Below are 27,038 nucleotides of genomic sequence, written 5' to 3'. Positions count from 1 at the left end.
TTTTCAGACTAATGGCTTTCCTTTTAATTTATTAGTTTACAGTAAGCACAACTAGTACTAACCAATGTAAGTTGCAATCTGTGCATGGCATTACAAGTAAACTAAGTTTCTGTGGTTTCATTGTCTTTCGATAATGCACAGCTTGACTTGGTCCACTTCCCAGAAGGTTGTTGTTCTTAATAGAATGTACAAAGCACAATTACTGGATGAATGAATATTAACAGATACACACAGGTTTCCAATAATGATTGACACAACCTCTCTAGAAGTAGTACTGTGACTTCAAGATTGACACATTCTTATTCTCATTAGATCACAAGAAGGTAATTGGACATTATTGGTTTCTGCCGTCACTCTTGTAGTTGTGCCACACATTAATTAATCCATGTCAATGAATAGTGTGACACTGCTCAAAGTTTCACCCTATTCTCTGATTAATTTGTTCAAATATGATTTTATCTAAAAAAGATTACAGCATTGATTTTATATAAAAAAGATTGCAAAAAAGAATTATTTTTGCAGTTTGCTGGATAATTTATCCCGGGAGCCACATTTTACAGAAGGTGACATTTGCTTGGAGTGTGGAATTAAATTTGGAGGGAGCGTTCATAAACATCACTGGTAAGTAACAATTCCAAAGTTAAAGTGGATTGGTAACCTGTGTATGCTGCATTAGAATTGACTAGCAAATTTATCCAAAAGTATAATTCATCTTTTAGCTACAATAGTGAACAGAACATGTGTTATTCTGTAGCATGCTTGCACACAAAAACATGCCATGGGCTAACCTTTTAATGCCTGCTGTCCCTGGATTCCATAAATGTTTCTCTGTAAAGGCAATATTTGATTTCATACACTCAAATGTGATCTTCCCACAGTCCTTGTTTATACAGGGTGTTACAAAAAGGTACAGCCAAACTTTCAGGAAACATTCCTCACACACAAATAAAGAAAATATTTTATGTGAACATGTGCCCGGAAATGCTTAATTTCCATGTTAGAGCTCATTTTAGTTTCGTCAGTATGTACTGTACTTCCTCGATTCACCACCAGTTGGCCCAATTGAAGGAAGGTAATGTTGACTTTGGTGCTTGTGTTGACATGTGACTCGTTGCTCTACAGTACTAGCATCAAGCACATCAGTATGTAGCATCAACAGGTTAGTGTTCATCACGAACGTGGTTTTGCAGTCAGTGCAATATTTACAAATGCGGAGTTGGCAGATACCCATTTGATGTATGGATTAGCACGGGGCAATAGCCGTGGCACGGTACGTTTGTATCGAGACAGATTTCCAGAATGAAGGTGTCCCAACAGGAAGACGTTCGAAGCAATTGATTGGCGTCTTAGGGAGCACGGAACATTCCAGCCTATGACTCGTGGCTGGGGAAGACCTAGAACGACAAGGGCACCTGCAATGGATGAGGCAATTCTTCGTGCAGTTGACAATAACTCTAATGTCAGCGTCAGAGAAGTTGCTGCTTTACAAGGTAACGTTGACCACGTCACTGTATGGAGAGTGCTACGGGAGAACCAGTTGTTTCCGTACCATGTACAGCGTGTGCAGGCACTATCAGCAGCTGATTGGCCTCCACGGGTACACTTCTGCGAATGGTTCATCCAACAATGTGTCAATCCTCATTTCAGTGCAAATGTTCTCTTTACGGATGAGGCTTCATTCCAACATGATCAAATTGTAAATTTTCACAATCAATATGTGTGGGCTGACGAGAATCTGCACGCAATTGTGCAATCACATCATCAACACAGATTTTCTGTGAACGTTTGGGCAGGCATTGTTGGTGACGTCTTTATTGGGCCCCATGTTCTTCCACCTACGCTCAATGGAGCACATTATCATGATTTCATACAGGATACTCTACCTGAGCTGCTAGAACAAGTGCCTTTACAAGTGCGACACAACATGTGGTTTATGCACGATGGAGCTCCTGCACATTTCAGTCGAAGTGTTCGTACGCTTCTCAACAACAGATTCGGTGACCGATGGATTGGTAGAGGCGGACCAATTCCATGGCCTCCACGCTCTCCTGACCTCAACCCTCTTGACTTTCATTTATGGGGGCATTTGAAAGCTCTTGTCTAAGCAACCCCGGTACCAAATGTAGAGACTCTTCGTGCTCATATTGTGGACGGCTGTGATACAATACGCCATCCTCCAGGGCTGCATCAGCACATCAGGGATTCCATGCGACGGAGGGTGGATGCATGTATCCTCTCTAATGGAGGACATTTTGAACATTTCCTGTAACAAAGTGTTTGAAGTCACGCTGGTACGTTCTGTTGCTATGTGTTTCCATTCCATGATTAATGTGATTTGAAGAGAAGTAATAAAATGAGCTCTAACATGGAAAGTAAGCGTTTCTGGACACATGTCCACATAACATATTTTCTTTCTTTGTGTTTGAGGAATGTTTCCTGAAAGTTTGGCCGTACATTTTTGTAACACCCTGTATACAACACAATATTCTGCCAGGGAAACAAAAATGATATGGCATTAATTGCCTTCTTCTTGCATGGATAGTCATACCTTAACAATAGAATGGGCTCATATTAGCAAATGATACAATAGCAATAAGATTAAATTCATGATGGGGGAAAACTAAATGTGGTGAGCCTCAAAGTTTGATGCTTTGCCAACTTCTGTTCTTGGTCTACATACATCATTTACCTGTGGAATTGGTGGACTCTAAAAAACTGTAATGTTTCTTAATGAAGTAACTATATTGATAGAGGGTCCAAACACATACATAACAGACATAGTTGGGAGAATAATGGAACAGACTTACAATTGGTTCACGGACAATAGCTTAACTCTGTTCTTACAGAAAGTCATATTATAGAAACTCATTTTATTGGAATGACTTACAGGTACCAGAAATGGAGACCAGTGGGCATACACTGAATGAGGCTCGAAGTGTGAAGTTCTTCCAAATAAACAATAAATGTAGGGGACACCACCCTGTGGATGACTCAACCAGGAAGCTCAGTTCTGGCCATTTTACATGTAGAAATCTCTCATACTGTGTTGGCCTTTAGAAAGAATTTCTAGCACACTTTCCTGCACCTAAGGTGAAACAAAGTGTTTATTCTACTGAGGTAGATAGAAAGATTATTGTGTGAAATTTATAACCAAATATTTTGCAGTAGCCCCTTCAGGAACATAGGTATTTGTCATTAATAGCAGGTGTTAATTTATGATGAAATTTGTAGCACCACTCCCGAGCTCGTGATCTTATCAGTTCTACCGTAGCTGACTGGGAAACCATGGCGTGGCCAGATGAGTTCTGTTTCCTGTTGGTAAAAGTTGATGGTAGGGTTCAAGTGTGCTGCAGACCCCACAAAGCTATGGACCCAAGTTTCCAACAAGGCACTATGCAAGCTAGTGGTGGCACCATAATAGTGTGGGCGGTGTTCACATGGAATGTAGTGGTCCTGTGGTCCAACTGAACCAATCGTTCACTGGAAGTGGTTATGTTCAGCTACTTGGAGACCAGTTGCAGCTGCAGCCATTCATGGGCTTCATGTTCCCAAACAACTGAATTTTTATGGATGACAGTGCACCCTGTCACCGTACCACAATTGTGTTCGTGATTGGTTTGAACAACATTCTGGACAATTTGAGTGAATGATTTGGCTTCCCAGATGATCTGACATGACTCTCATCAAACATTTATTGGACACAATCAAGAGGTCAGTTCACGCACAGTATAGTGTATCGGCAACACTTTCACAATTATCGACGGCTATAGAGGCAGCATGTCTCAGTATTTCTGCAGAGGACTTCCAATGACTTGTTGAAACCATGCCATGTCACATTACTGCACTATGCCAGGCAAAAGGGGGCCTGACATTATATTAGCAGGTATCCCATGACTTGTCATGTAGGTGTAAATGCTTCCTAAACCATGGACCCCCCTCTCCCCCCTCCCCCCCTCCCCCCATCAGCCGAATCATAAAAATTCCGTTCTCTGGATCTGATCCCTCCTTTCACAATGACCTTCACCTTTTCAGATTTTGCCAGTGCCTGGCCCTCACAAACCTGGTACAGCAAAAACACAGCTCCATGGCGCAGGCATCCCACAGCCACCTCTGTTTCCTCCTCAAGATACTGCTACCATGCAATCCCTGCTTCAAACATCATATCTTTGAAATTGAATTCATTACTCTCCAGGTGCAGGAGGAGCATTCCAGACACCACCTTCATAAGTTACCTAACCTGCTGACATCCACCTCAGGGCTCTAGTATCCATCCTCTATCCTATCCATAGTGTTCCTCCTCATCAGCCCGTAATAGTACCCAAACCTTGTCTAGCTGACCTTTCAAACTTGCCACATCCCCCAAAACTCCCTGTCCACACTCCACCAAATAAAGCTGAAACATTCCTGTAATGCTGTTGTTAACCTTTCCACTAAAATCATCAGCCCCACAGATGTTAGTTCTATCCAGAGGCTTCATCTTTAGCACTACACCAAATTTAACCACGTTGGACTTGTCAAAGATCTATTCTCCTTCTCCTGATCTTTGCAGTGGAAATGCTTCTTTGGCGTCATTCCCTCCAACCAAAGCAAACCAAACATCATCACCCCCCTTCCGACCCACCCATCCATCCTGTGTCACTTTCCAGGAATTCCATACCTCCAATTTGGCCTCACTATCCTTCTCCAGGTCCCTTCCTCAGAGTACCAACCTTTCAGCAGAAGAAAGGACAGCTATACAAAACCTCAAAACAAATCCTTATCTAATCATCCTACCTGCAGATGAAAGTTCACCTCTGTTGTTAAGAATTGCAATGATTACCTAGCAGAAAGCCTCTGTCAATTATGTGTCTCCTCCACGTATGAAATTTGCATAGTGGTACTATCCCAGAAGTCCCACATAGCCTCCAATTCTGTAATTAAAGCCTTAGGTTCTTCCCTGAATCCATTTTCCTCCTCACCTCTGAAACGCTTCACACCCAACTTCTACGTGGTCCCCAAAAATCCACAAACCCAGTGATCCTCGATGACCCATTGTAGCTATTTATTGTGCCCCCACTGGAAGAATTTCGGCCCTCGTTGACCAATGCCTCCAATTAATTGGACATAATCTAGCCTCCCATATCAAAGATATCAACAACTTACTTCACTGAGTCTCCACCGAGCGAGGTGGCGCAGTGGTTAGACACTGGACTCGCATTCGGAAGGATGACGGTTCAATCCCGCGTCCGGCCATCCTGATTTAGGTTTTCCGTGATTTCCCTAAATCACTCCAGGCAAATGCCGGGATGGTTCCTCTGAAAGGGCACGGCCAACTTACTTCCCCATCCTTCCCTAATCCGATGAGACCGATGACCACGCTGTCTGGTCTCCTTCCCCAAACCAACCACTGAGTCTCCACTGTCCCCAGCCCCTTACGTCCTGAATCCCTACCCGTTACTGTTGACCTACTTATTGTACACCAACACACACCTCATCCCCATGGCCTGAGTGCTATTATGCTGTTACATTTCCCAAAGTCTTTCAGACTTCATTCCTCATACAATTTACTAACTTTATCACAACTTACTACTACATCACCTTTGAAAGAAAGGTATTCAAAAACGTCCGTGCGGCACAGCTATGGGCATGCACAGGCTATCCTCCTTTGCCATCCTGTTTGTAGGCTTTCTAGGGAAGTCCTTTCTAGCCTCCCAAAACTCCAAACTCCCAGTTTGTTTCAGGTTCATTGATGATATCTTCATGATCTGGACTCAGGGCCAACACACCCAGTCCTCATTCCTTCACAACCTCAGCACTTTCTCTCCCATCCACTTCACCTGGTCTTCCTCAACTCTGTGTGGCACCTTCCTGGACATTGAACTCCTCTTCTCTGATGGCTCCGTCTACACCTCTATCCCACGTTAAACCCAACAACCACTAACAGCTGCCATCACTTCCACCTCAAAAAATCCCACTGCTTATCTGCAGTGACAAGAACTCCCTTGCCATTATACTGAGGATCTCATCAGGGCCTTCACAGATAGGCATTATCCCCCAGGTTTTGTCTGCAAACAGATTTCCCATGCCATTTCCCCCACAAAGCCCCTATCCTCATACCATCCCCAAGAACCTTCTACAAAGGAGTGCGACCTTCATCACCCAGTATCGCTCTAGACTGGAGCAAGTAAACCATGCCCTTAGTCAGAGCTTTGATTACCTTTCATCATGCCATGAAATTATGGACATCCTACTGAAGATCCTTCCCACCCATCCTAAAGTGGTGTTCCGTCGTGCAAGCAAACCTCCACAACATCCTAGTCCATCGCTGTGCCACTTCCAACCCAAACCCAAAACCCTTGCCACAGGAGTAATGTCCTTGTGGAAGACCTACATGCAAGACCTGCACAGTCCCCCCACCCAGTAAATCTCACTTCAGTTCTGCCACCTGCTTATCCTACCCCATCAGAGGCCGGGCCACCTGTGAAAGGAGCTCTCATATACCAGCTCTGCTGCAATCATTGCACAGCTTCTTATATTGGTATGACTACCAACCAGCTGTCCACAAGGTTGAATGACCAATGCCGAAATTGTGGCGAAGGGCAAAGTAGACCGCACAGTGACACAACATGCAGCTGAACATAACATGCATGATGTCATTGGCTGCTTCATAAATCAGGCCATCGGGATCCTCACCTCCACCACCTACTTTTCGGAACATCACAGATGCAAGTTATCCTTACAACAAATTCTCCACTCCCAAAATTATCCCAGCCTCAACCTATGGTAACCTATTGTCTTCATACTCTCCACCCAACAGTTTCCACCCCCTATGTTCTAACACCTCCTCCCTATTCTTGTCCCCAAACCCTCTTTGTATGCTGCCCTCTGCCAACACACCCGGTCGTCTTTCCCCTTCTCTGCCCCACAGGCTCCTGATGATACACCATTGGCAACCTAATCCCTGCACACTCTGCCGGACAGCTCACTTCTCTCCCCCAACCCATATCCAGCTATCCTTCCCTCTTCTCCACTTAATCCAGGTTGTTGCTTCTGTTCTATGTGAGATAGTTGTATTCCAGTGTGAGCTGCTGAAGCTGGTGGTCATGTGTGCATGAGGTGTGCTTGCTTGTGTGAATGAATGTTTTGTGTGTGTGTTTCCTTTTCCAAAGAGGGCTTTGGCCAAAAGATAATGAGTAAATGTTTTTTCGTTGTGCCTGTCTGCAACTCAAATGCCGTCTTCATGGTGAGTAGTAATCTATCTTTTCATTATGTTGGTGATATTTCAACTTGGAGTTTCTATCATTTAATTTTCATATAGATTACACATCCATCACTAGCATTCAGAATGGAGTTTTGTAGTTGGTGAAAAGTCAATAGAACTTCCCAGTAGACTTCAAGCAGGAAACTGAAAGTCCTGCAACAGTCAAAACTGAAGTAAAAGACAAATCACTTTGGATGAGGGACATCCACAGGTGCGAGAACATATTTCAACTGGTGAAAACTGCAACTGCTGCGTTAAAATCACCCGTGACTAGTTTTGCAGCGTTATAGTCGCATCTTCAGGTGACAAACTGGTACCTTTCAATACATAATGTTCTTAAAATCACTGTAAGGGTAAATAATAGAAGTCCCCTGTCCTCCTGCACTAAATTGGCATCAAAAAATATGAAACCATCATCAGTAAAATAACGAGGAACTAGAGCAGAACTTAAAAACATCGGAGAAATGTGCTACATCTTCTCTGGAACTGCAGCCAGCCTACTAGTGCAACCGATATTGAATAAGTGGGCCCTGTCCGCAGAAGAATGCTCAGCAGTGCATGCACAGAACCAGAGGAATCAACATAGTCAGCTAGAGGGCTCAGACATGTGAAAAGCAACGGTATTATAGCAGGGGTTCTCAAACTGTGGGGTGCGACCCCAAGGAGGGAGTGCATTATGTTGGGGGGGAGGGGGCAGAAAAAATTCTCAGTAACAAACAATTAGGTTTAACTTTTGTCAAACAAATGGCATGCTGTTGACCTAGTTTGAATTTCACTCGACCTCACTGTTAACATGAGACGTGGTCGACGACAATGAAACTGCTGTCACATTTTCAGCATTGTTTGAAATAATCAGTCGAGCTGCATGGCTTCCTTCTGCGACACTTAGGATCAAAGCCTACACCTGTGAGCTGAATAGGCTTTGTTCCTAGGTGGCGTTGCTTCCTTTGACAGTCAGTGGAATACCCTTTGTCGCCTGCACCATTACTGTTTCCGTAACTATCCTGTGCGGTGTGAGGTTTGGCTCGTGTATCTCAATGCATCCTTATAGTGATGACTATAATTATAGTCTTATAATTACAGACTTTATGAGGAAGACTTCACTGCAGTATGAAGCAGTTCCTGATTAGTGACAAACATCGAGGCAGTCGAGGCAGCAGTGGTCTGTCAACTGGAGGAGAGGAGGGAGATACTCCAAAAGCGAAAACAAGGAGATATGATGAGAACTCTTTAGTGCTAGGCTTCACAAAAACTACAAACATGTTCGCAGTGTGTAGGTTGTTTAATGATTTTAGCTGCTGATAGCATGAAACCTAACAAGTTAAAGAGACATCTGGAAACCAAACATCCGGAATTTACAGGAAAACCAATTTTTTTTTTTGGTCAGGAAACTAAATGTTTTATTATCTACCCAGAGGAACTTTGCTAAAACAATGAATGTGTTATCTAAGGCCTTCTAAGCCTCTTACCAGAGTCCTCATAGTGCTGTTAAATGCAAGAAACCACACAAGGTTGCGGAAACTCTGGTTTTACCAGCAGCGATTGATATAGTATCAACAATGTTTGGCGACTCGTGCTCAACAGTTGAAAAGTATTATTGTCTCTAATGACAGTGCATAGAAGAATTTTAGACATTTTTGACGATTTACTCGAGCAGTTAATCGATAAATTGCCCAACATCTATTTTGCATTTCAAGTGGACGCAGCAACTGACAGTCATAAAGATGCTCATTTGCTTGCTTATGCTCATTTTGTTGATGAATTTAACATTTGAGAGGAATTTCTTTTCTGTGAGCTGATACTGAAAACAGCTACAGCTGAAAGCCCTTTGGACATGCTCAATACTTCTTTTAATCAAAACAGTATAACATGGAATAGGTACGTTGGAGTATGCACAGACGGAGTGCGCTCTATGTCTGGAATTTGTGGTGGATTGCAAGCGAAAGTTAAAGCTGTAGCTCCTGATGCTGTATGGATACTGCATGATACATCGGGAGGCTATGGCTGCTAAAGAACTTAATCCACCCCTTCATGAAGTTCTGCAAACAGTTATACAAACAGCTAATATTATTAAGGCAAAATCTATACCTTCGAGGCTTTTGAAAGTGCTATGTGTGGAGATGGGTGCTGAACACACTCAGTTGCTCTTTTTTAGTAATGCTCGATGGCTTTCAAGGGGTAAAGTATTGAAAAGAATTTTTGAACTGAGGAATGAGGTATCCTGTTTTTTAAAGGAGAGAAGTCTCTGTTCGGCAGACTGTTTCAGCAATGGAGATTTTTTACTTAAAATGGCTTACCTCACTGGTATTTTTGAGAAACTAAACATTCTTAACACTTCACTTCAAGGTAATTGGGCAAATGTACTATCTTTGAATGAAAAGGTGAAGGTGTTCATAAAGAAATTAGAGCTGTGGCAAAACCGAATGGAGAGTGGCATACTAGATATGTTCCTTCCTCCAGTGCCACTGTTAGAGGATACAGATAATCCGATACTTCCAATGGTGATAAAAGCTTGCTTTCTTCATCATCTTGCAACATTAAAAGGTCACTTTGAGAAATATATATCAGCAACGATTTTGATAAATTTAATTGGGTTAAAAATCCATTCATAAATGCACATGGACCATCATTTCTAAATATAGAAGAACAAGAACAACTTATTGAAATCACTTGTGATACTTCACTGAAGAGTAAATTTAATTAAGTGTCTTTGTTGGAATTTTGGATACATAGTAGCAAGGACTTCCCAATGCTAAGCCACAATGGAATGAAGTTGCTGATTCCTTTTGCAGCAAAATACTTGTGTGAGACTGGTTTTTCAGATTTGTCAGCTATGAAGATGAACTACAGTTCAAAGCTAAATGTAAACAAAAAACTCGAGTGGTTCTTTCTGCTATTCCTCCACATCTTGAGAAACTTTGTTCTCAAAAGCAAGCTTATCCATTACACTGAACTTTTTAATTTAAATTTCTATTGTTCTTGTAACTCTTGTTTGCTGAGTTGTAAATAACATTCATATCATAGTTTTTGAAAAAAAGAAAATGTGATAAAGATAAAAAATTTGTTAAGTATTTTCATTATAATAAGTCATGTTATTTTTGGCTTCTGCTGCATAAAATCTTTTTAAATTGAGTTTGGTAAACAAAATAAGGAAACAACATAAAATATGACTATTTTTATTAATAACAATAGGCTGGGGGGGAGGGCGGCGGAGCTGATACTATTTTTTGCTAGTGAAGAGGGGCTCCGAGGAAAAAAGTTTGAGAACCACTGACTTAGAGAATATCCTTGTTAATTCCTATTCCAGTCCTGCTCCCAGTCCTGTATCCCTTGTGGTCTTCCCTTGTTGTCGGCCCAGGTGCAAGAACTGTCCCAGACACCCACCTACCACATCCTACTGCTGTCCAGTCACCAGTTATTTCCTATGCAGTGTCATGAATGAAAGCAGCCATCTTATATATCGGATATTGTACACATATTGTACAGCACTCTCTGTGTTACATGAGAGGCAACCAACTGCCTACTCACATTAATGGCTCTGCCAAACTATAGTGAACTGCAACCAAACTATAGTGAACTGCAAACTTGATCGTTCAGTTGCCAAACATGCTGCACACCCCAACACAAATGACTACAACAACTGCATCACTAAGCAGTCTGTTCGGATACTCCATTCACGCGCAACTTTTTCTAAACTGTGCAGGTGAGAATTGTCTGTCCATTTCACCTTACCTTTTCACTCCTTCTGTCTACATCACTCCTTTCCCATCCAAATAGTGCACTGCCTTCTCTCACCACTCTTCCCCTACCGACCTCCCAATTTAGGCATTCTCTCTCTCTCTCTCTCTCTCTCTCTCTCTCTCTCTCTCTCTCTTTCTCCCCCCCCCCTCCATCTCTCTCATATGCTGTATCTCTCTCTCATATATATATGCTGTATCCAGTGAATCCTTTCCCCTTTTTGTGCAACCATTGAATGATCTATTGAAAGAGCTATTTCGGTCATTCCCACTAGCCTGTCCTTGCCTCATGCATCCTTTCCTATCCCCTCTGCACCACCAGTCCAGGCAACTGCTTTCAGTATAGATAATCAATCTCGCTGCAGCCATGGGAGTACTTGTTTGGGTGTCTGGTGTTGTTAATTGTGTGAATGTGTGTACTTTTATTATAATTAAGAGCAAGAGCTTAAAAGTTAGTGTGAATACTGTTCTTTGATATATTTTTCTATACTCCACACCTGGGTTCACTATCGGTAGGTGGTTACCTTTCCCTTATTTCACATTGTTTCATATAATAAAATAATTAAAATTTCTAGTCCTTTATCTGTCTTCAGAAACTGTTGAAAAAATCAGCAACAACTTGCACAAAAGAAATTTTATTTCCATACAAGTTTCAGACACATAATTCCCTTCTTCAGAAGACTACAGAAAAATATACTATAAATAAGCACAAGTTGATTGAGATAATTTGAAAATTTAAGAAGGAAAAGTTTAAAAAAATTAAAGACAGAAACTGTCACAAATAAAGCCTTTGGTGAGTAAGGCCTTTGTCAAAATTAGACGACAAACACATACACAGAAGTAAATGAAGGCTTTCCCGGTGTATACTGCTGATGAAATCTTCTCGAGCTTCCATCCAGGCTGCTGCGTCGAAAATCCGCAATGTTTCGATGAGTGTCATTCTCATCATTTTCGCCCAAAGATGATGAGAATGACACTCATCGAAACGTTGCGGATTTTCGATGCAGCTACCTGGAAGAAGGTTTCATCAACAGTCATACACACTCATGCAAACACAACTCTCACACACATGGCTGCAGTCTCGGGCAACTGAGGTGACTGCATCTCCCCGCTATGAGGTGAGTAGCAACTTTCCTTTTCACAATATTGTTACATTCCATCCTGGATTTTCCATTGTTTGTTTGAAGACAAAAATGATACATACTTGGAATTACTGCATCATTAGTAAACATCAAAAATAATCAGGTGTATGCATGCATAGTACTATAGTCCTTTAAAGATACAAGAAAAGGAATGGGGGTAAAAGTAAGATGAAGTAATAAAACGAATTGTGCAACTATAGGTGGCATAAAACATAGATGAGAATGTAAATGCATATCACCTGCATATTAACAAATACATAAAATCCTACATATTAATAACAAATAAGATAAGTTGATACAAACATCATAGAATGCTATGGATGTGAAGTGTAGAAACCAGTTGCCAAAACAGGTGTAGGGAGGTCAATAATGTGCTAGTTAGGAACCTGTCAGTGAAAAGAAGCAGCGAAGCATATCATGCAGCCAGATGTCTCAGCTGTAGTAAGCAGAGAAATAATTTTCAATCAGTAGCTAACTAGAGTAAATGGAGAAATAATTTTAAATCAGTAGCTAATAGTGAAATTTATGCAGGATTGCAAATACAATTCGTGAAACAGTTCTAATTAGTGACATTCATAGCAGTTGTGTGGCAAATTTTAGAATATATTGCTGAAATGTTGTACAGAGATCAATAGCATATTCACAGAAATACACCTGCGCAAACAAAGCGAGATTGCACAATAGGGCCAGAAACAATAACTGAGTAAGTACAGAAACAATTACTAATCGGTAGCCAAAATAAACAGTCAAAAATAACCATGGAAGAAGGAAGCATAGTGGTATACATGTGTTACAATGAAATAACTAGTTCAGGAATGTATACAAAGTCATAAATATGGTTTGTGAAGTAATTGTAAGTGGTGACATTCATACTAATTGTATGAAGTAAATACAATAGGTTTAACTGAGTGACATTAAATGACTAAAAGTTATAGTGAACTGCAAATATTATTTCCAACTATAAAAATAGAATGCCTACAGATCATTGCTTATACAGGGTGAATCACCTAAAACTTGCACCGCAAATTTTGCAGAAATGGAAAGTGCTATTGATGTGCGGTTTCCACAGAATGGATTGGTAGTCAGGAATTTGTATAGTTAGCCAATCAACAGATTGTAATAATACTTAAAAAGTGTATTTTGTGTGCATACATACACTTTTTAGGTGAAACAATACCTACTGCCATTAACAAACTAAAAATAGGTTAAATTAGAATGCCATGGTGTTCATTTCAGTAGTTCCCATACCACACATTTTCACTCTGTGGATGCTGATGTTCCACCTCACAAAGCTAACGAGGAGTGTCAGCAGACCAATAGCGCATGTTTTTGCGGTTTACCTGGCCATGATCGCTAAATGTGACTTCATCACAAGCCTTTTACAAGATATTGTATTTTGAATAGTTCCTACTCCAACGCTTGCAAAAAACCTGTGGTAGCACACACTGAAGAACTACATACATGCATATGCTATGCTAGTTATTTGGATCCTGACCAGTAACAAGACAATTGACCATTATAGGTGGTGTTCAAAATGGTCATTGGCTGTGGCAGTACATGCTTCCAGTCTGGTGTGGAATGACTGCTGCACATGTGTTAGCATTTCAGCAGAGATGTCTGAGCAGGCTGTAGTAATGTCATTGCAGGCTGCAGTAATGTTGTTGCACACTATCAGCTGTAGACAGCGTATTTCAGCTTTCCCCCATAGAAAATGCCTACAGGTGTCAAACCCAAGCACACTGTAAGCAAACGTAACAACATTGTACCTAGGTAGAATATCACAAGCAAGTATTGCTGTGGAAACTTTTCAAAATACCATATCTCATAAATAACTCACAGTAGGATCATGCAACAAACACCAGTGACATTGTAATTTACCATACCTTTAGTTTATTAATGTCAGTAGGCTTCATTTCATTTAAAAAGTGTGTGTTTGCACAAAAAATAATCTTTCTAAGTATTATTGCAATTCAATAGCACTTTCCATTTCCGCAATATTTGCAGTGCACATTTTAGATGATTCACCCTGTATATGTTAACTTCCTGTAACAAAGCTGAATCACCACCTGTTGTTGTAGATTGCCAGACACTAAGAACCATCTATATAAACCCAACATCTCCAATAACATTAATTCTAATAAGGAATATATCACCATTAAGGTAATACCTAAATATGTTGTTGCTAATGTAAAAGTGCCTACATTCATTCATTATGATGAGAGAACTTGTAAACTTGCGACGTTTATCATGAATGGTAGGATAAAATTTTTATTCATAGTGAATGACAAACTGAATATTATTACTTAAACAATGGAAACTTCAGGTAGGAGTATCAACAATGTAGGAAAAGATTTTAAATAGTAGCAGACATGCACAATTAAGACACTTACATAAAGTTCTTGGCCACACCGTTCATCAGCAAAAAAGAAACGAACACTATTCATACATATAAGCAAGCGCACCTCACGTACACATGACAACGAACTCCAGCATCTCGGGCACTCTGGCCAGAGATGCTGGAGTTCATGGTCATGTGCACATGCGGTATGCTTGCTTGTGTGTATGAATGGTGTGTGCTTCTCTTCTGCTGATGAAGGCTGTGGCCGAAAGCCTTATGTAAGTGTCTTTCAATTGTGCCTCTACGCAATCAAATGTGTCTTCTTTGGGTTAAATAGTAATCTCTCTTTTCCTACATTGTTGAATATTAGTACTTACAGTCTATAAAATGGCATCACTAATCTACAACTGGACAGTATTTTTACTCATATTGATGACTGCCTACAGAAACAAAAAGGTTTTATTCAAAAGAGACATGATAAAATGTTGGTGCCTCATATCTAAGCAAGTGATTTCCAGCAGTGCTTTCTGAATTTTATACTATATCTATAATGAGGCTGAGATTTTATTTAATAATCAAGAATCTGACTTGCTTGACAAAGATTCAAAGTAGAAATACATACTAATTCTGTGACAAGATGTAATAAAGCTGAATAGCAGTTTGTCAAAACTGCTGTCATGGAGTACTCCATTAAATGTGAGCACCAGATAACAACAGAAATAAAGTTGAATATGAGCAAAATGCTTACAGCACATTTAAATCGAGCAGTTCACACGCAGGTTCCTAAGCAGGAACAAATGTCCACAGATCACTATGCAATGAAACAAAAACAAATATGTAATCATTTACCCAACCTGATAAGTGAACAAAAATAAAGCACAGTATGAGCAACATGTTCACAGTGCAATTCAGAAAGTGTGATACGCACAAGAAGTCATCATCAAGAACACAATGTGATGAAACCAGACTCTGTTTACTATGAAACAAACAAATGTGGAAGAAAGTAAGAAACAAAACTTGCAGCACTCCAAGTGACCTGGCAGCAAACCAAGGTTGTGTTTCCAGAAGTCCTTAAGAGTTTTACCCTACTGTCATTAAATGTCAGCACGATTCAGAACACATCATGTCGATTGCCCTGTGTTTCAGATTGCTGCTCCAATCTGTGATCACAAAGCTATGACACTGCAATTGCGCTGATAAAATGTTGGTTCTGAGCAGATGATTAATTGATGAATTAGTCTTTGTCTTGTATTTAAATGCATTACGTAATATGAGACATCAACTCAAATGCTGATGTTAATGTTAAACTTTGCATGTGCTAAAGTTTAGTTCTGATGTAGCAAAAAGGGCTAACTGTAACTATATGTCCATTTGAGAAGACAGAAAAAGAAAAGAAAATTCCAGTTCTCTCTCTCTCTCTCTCTCTCTCTCTCTCTCTCTGTCTCTGTCTCTGTCTCTGTCTCTCTCTCTCTGTGTGTGTGTGTGTGTGTGTGTGTGTGTGTGTGATGTAAATCTTACCTTTTAGATAAAGAAGTATTAAATAAAATGGTAATTTCTCACATTTCTGTTTATCTGCATTTTTGTGATGTGTTTAATTACTTGCCTGTGTTTCAGCAATCACTGTGGGCGAATCCTGTGCAGCAAGTGTTCAGACAGAGCTGTACCTATCCTGAAGTTTGGATTGAACAAACCAGTCAGAGTGTGCACTGTATGCTTCAGTGTGTTACAGGGACCTGGTTAGAATGAAGTACTTCTGTTCACTTTCCCCCAATTCCTTTGTGTATATAATGTCAACATACAGTAATGTTGTTTTCTCTGATTTGCATTTGCTGGCTAGAATAATGTTGCTTGGAATTAATTGTTAATTACTGAAAAATCTAAGAATGTTAATGCATTTTGATTATAAAGACGTGTGTGTGTGTGTGTGTGTGTGTGTGTGTGTGTGTGTGTGTGTGTGTGTGTGTGTGTGCGTGCGTGCGTGCGTGCGTGCGTGCGTGCGTGCGTGCGTGCGTGCGCGCGCGGGCGCGCGCGTGTGCGTGCGTGCGCGTGCGTGCGCGCGCGCGCGCGCGCGCGCGCGCGCGTGTGTGCGTGCGTGCGCGCGCGTGTGCGTGCGCGCGCGCGCGTGTGTGCGTGTTCAAGATGGGGGAGCCTTATTTCATTCCCGCTCTTTTTCCTTGTACAGGGTGGGGCAAATAAAGTGGCCTGGATGAATGGATACAGTTAAACATGAAGGTATGCATATAATGACGCCCCCAATGCACACATGACGTGTATGTCTGCCACATGATCCACACTGGTTCAGAGAGTAGTGTGCGCTGTGTGTGTGTGTGTGTGTGTGTGTGTGTGTGTGTAGAGAAGTGCAAAGGGGGGATGATGGTACTCACAGTGGAGCAGCAGGTGTTCATTGTGGAAAGTTACGTGAGAACAAATATGTGGAAATAGTGTACCATGCAATGCATAGTCCGAAAATAGCATCTGACAAGATCTGTTTTGAAAAAGTCAAAAAACATTCTGAAACATGCCCGCACACCAGAACCACACCTAACAAATCAACCCAGCGGCTGTGTTTCTTTGTGCCCTGGAACTCTATTCTCCAGTCCACTTCTATTTGTCCCACCCTTTTTCTTACAATAGCAAAATTGTATTTAATTATATTAAATAGTTGGAAAATATATTACATACTTTTGAAACAATGATGATGTGTTTCTAATTGCAATGTAAGGATGATAAATGTCATTACTGTTTTTAATGTTTTAGTACTTCTAAAATTTTTCATGTTTTCAAAAATTGTAAAGTTTTTATCCTGAAAGCCAATTTTTCTGTTTGCTGCTGTTGCGAGTCAACCGAAACTGAGTATAACCTGCTTGTAATGTTATATTGGGATCAAGACAAGTAAATTTTTTAATAAATAATGGAGATTGGTGGATCTCTCATATTGATACCAGGATGGATTTTTAGGACATGGCATATATCATAAGCTCATCCGTACCAGTTTGTACTTGCAGGTATCATGTTGCCACCATCCTTCAGATGATTAGCATACTTAAAACTTTAGTACATAGTAACCATGTAGTATCTGATGCTGACAACCTACAAGATGGACTGGTACACTTTGAAGAGGTAGTCCGTAAAAATTGATATTGTATATCCAGCCAGCACAATTCCCAGTACGAGGGAGAGTCAAAAAAACCGGAATGACATTGCTGTGGGTGGAGCTTGTATAGTACACATTTCTGCCACTTGACATATGTTGTGCAACTCATTGCCAGTCCATTGCCACCTGTGTCAACCTAGCTTGTTCTGTTTTATTCTTGTTTCGTTTCTTATTATGGCAAGTGTAACTGAACAACTTGCAGCCATGAAATTTTGTTTTGTACTCAGTAAAAATGCTGCTGAAACTGTTTTAATGTGGAAAACAGCTTACAGAGATGATGCTATGTGAAAATTTCAAATTTATGAGTGGTTTGCTTGATTTAAAAATGGTGACATGTTGATTGATTACAAACCTCATTCTGGACTTCCATTCATTGCCTGAACTGACGAAAATAATGAAAGAAAAAATTGAGACCTTGTGCCCACAGACTGCCAACAGACAATTGATCAACTGTCAAGAGATTAATGGGTGATCTTGGAGCTTGGTTCAGCGAATTTTAAGGAAAGAGTTGGGGCCAAAAAGACTGGTTCTTCCACCACAACAACACTTGTGCACACACAGCCATCCGGTTAGACAGTTTTTGGCTACAAATGGCATTGTTCCATTGCCCCACGGACCTTACTCACCTGACCTGGCTCTGTGCGAGTTTTCCTTATTTTCACACATGAAAAAGGGCATGAAAGGACACAGATTTGACAACATTGAAGAAGTCGAGGAAAAAATGAGTAAGGAGCTGTCAGCCATTTAAAAGAAGTCTAAAAAAATGTTTCAAACAGTGGAAGCACTGGTGGGTCAAATGTATTAGTTGTATTGGAGAGTATTTTGAAGGGGTTAAAGTTGTTTTTTAAACAATTCGAAAATACATAGCTTTTATAAAATAATTCCGGTTTGCTTTGGGTATCCCACGTAGTGTTAGTCATGGGGAAAATATTAGCCTCTTTGTTGATGACAGCAACATTATAGTCAATGAGAAAACGAGAAGTTTTTGCAGAGAATACAAATGAACCTCTCAAGGAAGTCTACAATTGGTCAGTACACAATAAAATGACATTGAACTTAAAGAAAACAAATGTCTTGCATTTCAGTTTGAAGAGAGGAAATGGCACTGTCAAACACAGAAACTACCTCTATAGACTGCATAACAAACACGAAATTTGTAGGAATGATTGATGCTCACTTGAAGTGGTGTGCATACACTAAGACACATGCAAACAAAATATCATTAGCACATTATGTCTTTAGAGTCCTGTCAACAGTACATAATAACCAGTGCCTTTTAGTTACATGCTATTTACACACACATTCACATGGGACTCTTTGCTGGGGAACAACTGCATCAAGTAGAACAGTTTCCAAAATTACAGAAGAGGGCCACAAGAATTGTTGCATTATAAGTGTATCAATATTCATTTAACTTGGATTTTTCCGTTTATTTTATTTTCTTATTGTGCACACAATAAATCTTAATTACAACAACAACAACAACAACAACAACAGAACAATTTTCTCTTTTTTTGTTAATTTCCAAAGCATAATAATTTTATTATGCCAACATTATTGCAGCAAACATTTTATAAACACACATAAATAAAAATAGTAATTTGTAATGTTCCCTCATCACTCTCTTCTCAGTAGCGTAGCCAGTTTAGGACTTCAATTGACCATGTTGGAAATCAAATTTCATGACCAGATCATGTTGTTCTTGGTTTTTCACCATCTGGTCGTTGACCCTGGGCTGACAGTTCAACTGTGGAGTGTCTTCAGGCTGTTTATCACTCTCTTTCGGCTTGACAAAACCAGATGTCTGGCTTCTCAGTCCAAAAATGTGATAGCTCAATGCTTACCATATCAATTTGTGGGTTACTTTCAGGATTATTCGCTTCATATCCATTTGCTGTGGACATTTTGCATATTTTTCAACACAGTATATGTCAAATGCAAGGTAAATCATATTGAAAATTTCACTGCAAATGTCATTGCCTCACCAGTTATATATTTTCTTATTGTGCACACAATGAACATCAGTTACAACAACCACAGAGTATAACTTCTGAAGAAAGAGTATAACTTCTGAAAAAGAAGAATAATAATTCTCATATGCTAACATTATCATGGCAAACATTTTATGAACACACACGATACAAACAATAATTTGTCATGTTCCCACAGAATAATAACCAAAAATAGTCATCAAGCTTATTGTAAAGGTCTGTTCAAAATACTGCAAAATACTGGGGAAATTACCTACAGAGTGTGGGCACATTTGTTACTGCACAGACAACTCTGTCCATGGCAGTGGAACAACAATTAGTCTAAACTTACATATAACAGGAAAGAATAAATGTAAAATTCAAAAAAGCGTTTTCTACAAAGAATCAACACTACAATGAATCTCCCATGGAGATTAAAAATATTACTAAACTGAACTACTTTAAAAATGCAGTTAAAATGTGTTTTAAGCAATGCATTCTATACAGTGAAGAATTATTTAGATAACACAGAGTAAGAGATTGGAAAATGTAGAAGCACACTGTGGGTGATGCATACTTCAGTGAATGATGATTCTGTGGTTGAACTTAAGAACACTTTGATTCACAGCACAACTTCACAATAAAGTCTGTTTTGGACTAACTACTGAATGATGATCAGTCATCATATAAGTGTAACAGAAACAAGTTCCATTGGCATAACACCAGTCTCATTGGCACTCTCATCCTGAGAGACTGTTGGAGCAATGTCTGAAGCGCCATGTTGTGTGGTTGTGTGGAGACAGTGCAGTTAGATGCAAGCATCTAGGCTGGCCTTGGTGAGTTTCAGCTGATGGACTAAGAGCCAGGAGCTGAGCAGACAATTGAATGATATTCATGGAGGTAGCATTTCACCTTAAATATCCAGCAGATTTTTAGAAATCTTCTGTTTCGCCATTACATGAAATTTAATATCTAATAGCCACAGTTCCCGTGTTTTCATTTGCGTCGGAAAGTAAACCGATTTTGTGACATATTACAAGTTCCTAATCAGAGGCAAATTATTTAGTTTCACCTGAGTGCTTTGGTAGTTAGGTTTTTGAATACCTGCATATTATTAGACACGGTTCCTGTGTTTTTGTCAAGGTCTACAGTAGAGTTGTGCAGCATATGCCGATAGTCCATTTATCTGTATAGTTTAGTTTTCCAAGATCTTTAGTATGGACAGGGACTGCAATTGTTGTGTGTGGATGCGAGCCAAGTTGGTTACACAGCTTGAGGCTGCAGTGGATGGGCACCACTGTTGTGGGCCGGCCGTGGGGATCCAATGGACGTCCAGCATGTCCCGAGTCCTCCGATCGGTCCTCACCGGTGGCCAACCCAGTTACTGCTCGCACTGAGGTTGACCCCTCACCTGTGGTTGAGTGGGAGGTCACCCCGGGGCAAAGCAGGTGGTGAAAGACTTCCTAGGTGGCCGCACACAAGCCCTCCCGAATTTGTGTGACAAATAGGTTCCAGGTGCTGTCTGTGGCTGACAATGTTGCTGAGCCAGATACTGTCGCCTGTACTGTTTCAGGGGAAACCACTCAGCCTGCAAGATCCAGGTAATCACAGAGACTGGCATTATTGGTAGTTGGGAGCTGGGAGCTCCAACATTAGGCACGTTGTGGGGTGCCTTAGGGATGTGGCTGACAAGAAGGGAAAGAAAACCAATGTACACTCCGTGTGCATAGCGGGTAGAGTCATTCCAGATGTGGAAAGAGTCCTCCCGGATGCCATAAAGAGCACAGAGTGCAGCCAACTGCAGATGGTTGCTCACGTTGGTACCAATGATGTGTGTCACTTTGGATCAGAAGAGAGTCTCTCTGGTTTCGAGCGGCTAACAGAAGTGGTAAAGGCTGCCAGTCTTGCTTGCAAGATGAAAGCAGAGCTGACCATTTGCAGCATAATCGACAGGACTGATTGCGGACCTCTGGTATAGAGCTGAGTGGAGGGTCTGAATCAGAGGCTCAGATGGTTCTGCGACCATGTAAGCTGCAGATTCCTCAACTTGCGCCAAGGGTGGTTGGGTTTCGGGTTCCGCTGAATAGGTCAGGTGTCCACTATATGCAGGAAGCGGCTACTCGGGTAGCAGGGGCTGTGTGGTGTGGACTGGGCAGTTTTTTGGGTTAGAGGGTCTCGGTAAAACACAAGAAGGGCTTCTGTCACAAAGGGTGCAGGTTGAACACAGGAAGAACATAGATACAGGAACCATTGGTATAGGCTAATAGTTGTAAACTGTCGTAGCTGTGTTGGGAAAATACCAGAACTCCAAGCGCTAATAGAAAGCACTGATGCTCAAATCATTATAGGCACTGAAAGGTGGCTAAAGCCGGAAATAAGCTCAGCTAAAATTGTTGCGAAGAACCTAATGATGTTCCGAAAGGATAGGCTAAACACGGTTGGCGGTGGCGTGTTTGTTGCTGTTAGTAGTAGTTTAACTAACTCGAAAAAGAAATAGATACTTCCTGTGAGTAAGTATGGGCAGAGGTCATTTTTGGCAACCGGAATAAAATAATCACAGGATCCTTTTACCGACCTCCCAATTCAGATGATACAATTGCTAAAAGGTTCAAAGAAAACTTGAGTTTGATTTAAAACACGTACCCGACTCATACGATAACAGTTGGTGGTGACTTTAATTTACCCTCGATATGTTGGCGAAAATACATGTTTAATTCCAGAGGTTCACATAAAATATCATCCAAAATTGTGCGTAATGCATTCTCTGAAAATTATTTCGAGCAGCTAATTCATTAGCCCACGTGAGTAGTAAACGGTTGTGAAAACACACTTGACCTCATAGCAACAAATAATCCTGAGTTGATATTGAGCATCAAAACTGATACAGGGATTAGTGAACACAGGGTTGTCGTAGCGAGATTGAATATTGTAATCCCCAAATCCTCGAAAAATAAGCAAAAAATATACCTATCACAAAAAGCAGATAAAAATTCACTTGACACCTTCCTGAGAGACGATCTCCACTCAATTCCAAATAAATAATATAAGTGTCGACCAGATGTGGCTTGAATTCAAAGAAATAGTATCCGTAGCAATTGAGAGATTTATACTAATTAAATTAACAAATGATGGAGCTGATCCTCCTTGGTACACAAAACGGGTTAGAACACTGTTGCAGAAAACAACGAAACAAACATGCCAAATGTAAACAAACGCAAAATCCCCAAGATTGGCGATCTTTTACAGAAGCTTGAAATTTAGCACGGACCTCAATGCAAGATACTTATAACAGTTTCCACAATGAAACTTTGTCTCAGAACCTGGCAGAAAATCCAAAGAGATTCTGGTCGTATGTGAAGTATGTTAGCGGCATGAAACAATCAATGCCTACTCTGCATGATAGCAATGGAGATAATACTATCGAAGACAGTGCTGCCAAAGCAGAGTTACTAAACACAGCCTTCCGAAATGCCTTCACAAAAGAAGACTATGTAAATATTCCAGAATTCGAATCGAGAACAGAACGTAGAAATAAATATCCTCGGAGTAGTGAAGCAACTTAAATCACTTCATAAAAGCAAGTCTTCTGGTCGAGACTGTATACCAATTTGGTTCCTTTCGGAGTATGCTGATGCATTATCTCCAACCTTAACAATCACATACAACCGTACAAAAGACTGGAAAGTTGTACAGGTCACACCAGTATTCAAGGAAGATAGTAGGATTAATCCACTAAATTACAGGCCCATATCGTTAACGTCGGTATGCAGCAGGATTTTGGAACATTATTGTGTTTGAACATTATGAATTACCCTAAAGAAAAAAGTCTATTGACACACAGTCAACATGGGTTTACAACATCGTTCCCGTGAAACACAACTAGCTTTTTATACATATGAAGTGTTGAGTGCTATTGACATGGTATTTCAGATCGATTCCGTATTTCTGGATTTCTGGAAGGCTTTTGACATTGCACCACACAAGCGGCTTGTAGTGAAATTGCGTGCTTAGGGAATATCGTCTCAGTTATGTGACTGGATTTGCGATTTCTTGTCAAAGAGGTCACAGTTCGTAGTAATTGGGCACTCCCCCAGGTAGTGTTATGGGCCCTTTGCTGTTCCTTACCTATATAAACGATTTTGGAGACAAATTGAGCAGCTGTCATATGTTGTTTGCAGATGACGCTGTCGTTTATCGACTAATAAAGTCATCAGAAGATCAAAACAAATTGCAAAACGATTTAGAAAATATATTTGAATGGTGTGAAAATTGGCAGTTGACACTCATCCACATGAGTACTAAAAGGAATTTGTTAAACTTCAGTTACATGATAAATCAGTCTAATCTAAAAGCCGCAAATTCAACTAAATACCTGGGTATTACAATTAAAAACAACTTAAATTGGAAGGAACACATAGAAAATGTTGTGGGGGAAGGCTAACCAAAGACTGCATTTTGTTGGCAGGACATTTGGAAAATGTAACAGCTCTACAAAGGACACTGCCTACACTACGCTTGTCCATCCTCTTTTAGAATACTGGTGCACAGTGTAGGGTCCTTACCAGATAGGACTGATGGAGTACATCGAAAAAGTTCAAAGAAGGGCAGCACGTTTTATATTATTGCAAAATATGGGAGAGAGTGTCACAGAAATGATACAGGATTCAGGCTGGAAATCATTAAAAGAAAGGAATCTTCTCATGAAGTTCCAATCACCAACTTTCTCCTCCGAATGTGAAAATATTTTGTTGACACCGACGTACATTGGGAAAAATGATCACCACGAGAAAATAAGGAAATCAGAGCTCGTACTGAAAGATATAGGTGTTCGTTCTTTCTGCGTGCTGTACAAGATTGGAATAATAGAGAATTGTGAAGGTGGTTCGATGAGCCCTCTGCCAGGCACTTAAATGTTATTTGCAGAGTATCCACATAGATGTAGGTGGAGATGTAGATTGCTCAGCATTGTCATGGTGGATGTGTTCACTCATTGGTGCACTCAATACTCCAAGCTGAAATGCAGACTCAAAGTTTACACAAAGCCCTTGCACTCACTGTAACCTGTAGTATTGCAATCGCCGTCCCACCTTGAAGATGCATTGCATGCTTCCATATACACATTATATGCGAAACATCTAAACAACTTCCAGTTTTCGTCATTAAACAATTACATGGTTTAAACAATTGTTGATGCAAGGGTTAAGCATTTCACTGGTGGGGTGACATGCTTACACCGTATACTCCACTGTTCAGGCAAACAAGGTTGAAACAAATATTTAACGTAAGTAAATAATATTCAGTAGTAATTATGTTTGAACTCTTGGTCTTCTAATTATTATATTATATTTTGTGTCTTCCATGTTTTGTATATTATTAAATCAATTCTAACATCCAGAACCTACTTGAGTCTTGCTATATTTTGGGCAATCCTGTAAAAACGTATATGGACAAGAGAAGGGTTCACCCAATGGAATTATTGAACGTGGAAAAGAGAGGACACTCTCCAGGTTTTGTGGTCACTTAATTTTTAAGTCAGGCTGTTAATAAAAATAAATATCTTGTGAATTAACTTTGTTTCTTTATCCTGAGGCACCAAACTACTACTTTGAAGGTGCAGTATTTGCCCGGGTGAAAATTATATCTCGAGCACTAATGGCTGTAAAAATGAATTCAATTAGTGCTTCGTTATTTCTCATATATTATACCCTCCATTACTAACCATATATTCCATATTATAGTTGACGAAAGCATAAAAGTTTACAAGCTCACAATATATCATAGTCTATATCATTTGCGCACTATGTCAACTCTTACTTTTTCTTGACCAGTGACATCGTGACAGTTGTCATGTTTGGCAGTGTTCTGTGGTCTGCAGTGAATCTTCTAGGTGGGATGGTGTTATCACGGAATAGCTGAACAGGTGTCTCCAAGCTCAGGGATACAGATGTCCATCGCTTGCCCCCCACCCCTTTTGCAGATACACTACATCCACTCTTGCTCTCATGACATGCATGGAAGAACAGAAAAATTACACACACAAAAAACTTAACACTTGCATCCTTGTTTAAAGTCGCAACTATCTTTCATTGGTTATAGATGGAGGGAATAAAACATCACTTCCTCTAAAGAGATAGGTTACACCTCCTGTCCTCATTTACAATAAGGATGTTGTTGCAACTCAATTTTGTGAGCAACTTAAATATTCTTAACTATTATACAAGTGACTCTGGGCTTAACGCGGTAAACAGAGAAAATATTTCTTTAATATATTTTACTCAAAACTACTTAAAAAAATATATGTACCACGTACCTTTTATACCATTTTAATGCTATTTCAAATCAGGAACATAGCTTATGCTATCATCTTGTACTCTTATATTTTTGTGTCAGTTCTTGTAAGTTTTAAGTGGATTAAACCCATAGTCTTAGCAATTACCAAGTACTTCCATATCTTTCCATTTACATGGGTCTGTCTTCACAAAATCGTTTTATTCACAGTACTTGTTCTCTTTGTCGAAAAGAAAATTCTTGCCACAATAATGTTTTGCATGTGATATTGTTGTATGTTAACATTTTCACTTTGGGTGGACTAACCACCTAAAACAACTGTTCCATTATTGAGAACCACCACTGAGTTGCTACTACCTCTGAGGCATCCGGTTCTTCTTCGTATTTCCCTCGAAACAATGGAAACTCTAGGTTGGACCATTCCGCTCAGAGCTGACTATCATGTGTGTGTGTGTGTGTGTGTGTGTGTGTGTGTGTGTGTGTGTGTGTGTGTGTGTGTATGAGAGAGAGTGTGCGTGCGTGGTTTTTTTCTGAAGATGGCTTTGGCTGAAAGATAAATGTGTAACAGTTTTCGTTGGGTCTGTCTGCAGTCCAACATGTCATCTTTATGGTGGGTAACAATCTATCCTTTTCCATGTTTCCATCCAGTCGTAGTCAGATATGTATATCTGCCGATTATTTACCTATTTCTGGATTCATTTTGTTCAGCAATTTACTTAAGTACTTACCTTAAGTTAAAACTAACCTCCCTTGAGAAATAAGCATATAAACTCTAAGAGGGATTTCTTATATTCTATAAAAACTTTCCAGGTACAAGCAGTTTATCCATCTAAAACCAATAGCATATATAAAACTTGGTAACTATCCTTCACTGAGATGGGTTTGCCCCAGATGACTCTTGGGATAGATTTACTTAAGCGTGTTCAAATTCATTAATGCATTATTTGCAGCTCGGGAGAGCCTCACATGCTAAAGAGTTTTTGCAAACTTTTGTTACTTTTAATGATACCAATATACTTAGGCTCTCTATGCCATGACCAGATAATAAAACTCGGAATCCTGTCTCCTTGCTCATTTAATTTTTCAAGATTACAAAATACCACTAAGTGTGTTTATTTTGCTGTCTTGGAGGAAGTCTCAAAATTAACCACAGCATGCTACCCTTTGTG

General features: G+C 40.1%; 1 protein-coding gene across 5 annotated transcripts in view; it reads left to right on the top strand.

Annotated features, from left to right (window-relative positions):
* LOC126100322 (rabankyrin-5-like) overlaps positions 1-16,424 on the top strand; it is a 138,163-nt gene extending 121,739 nt beyond the window's left edge. For all 5 annotated transcript variants that reach the window (XM_049910932.1, XM_049910933.1, XM_049910931.1 and 2 more), the window contains 2 exons: positions 523-621; positions 16,072-16,424. In XM_049910932.1, the coding sequence (XP_049766889.1) occupies positions 523-621; positions 16,072-16,198 (226 nt within the window). In that variant the 3' untranslated portion in view covers positions 16,199-16,424. The remainder of the gene's footprint in view (positions 1-522; positions 622-16,071) is intronic.
* The last annotated feature ends 10,614 nt before the right edge of the window (positions 16,425-27,038 follow it).

Source organism: Schistocerca cancellata, chromosome 9, assembly GCF_023864275.1.
Source record: "Schistocerca cancellata isolate TAMUIC-IGC-003103 chromosome 9, iqSchCanc2.1, whole genome shotgun sequence".
Taxonomy (NCBI): domain Eukaryota; kingdom Metazoa; phylum Arthropoda; class Insecta; order Orthoptera; family Acrididae; genus Schistocerca; species Schistocerca cancellata.
The sequence above is the reverse complement of the archived record's forward strand: the minus strand, read 5'-3'. Positions and strand labels throughout refer to the sequence as shown.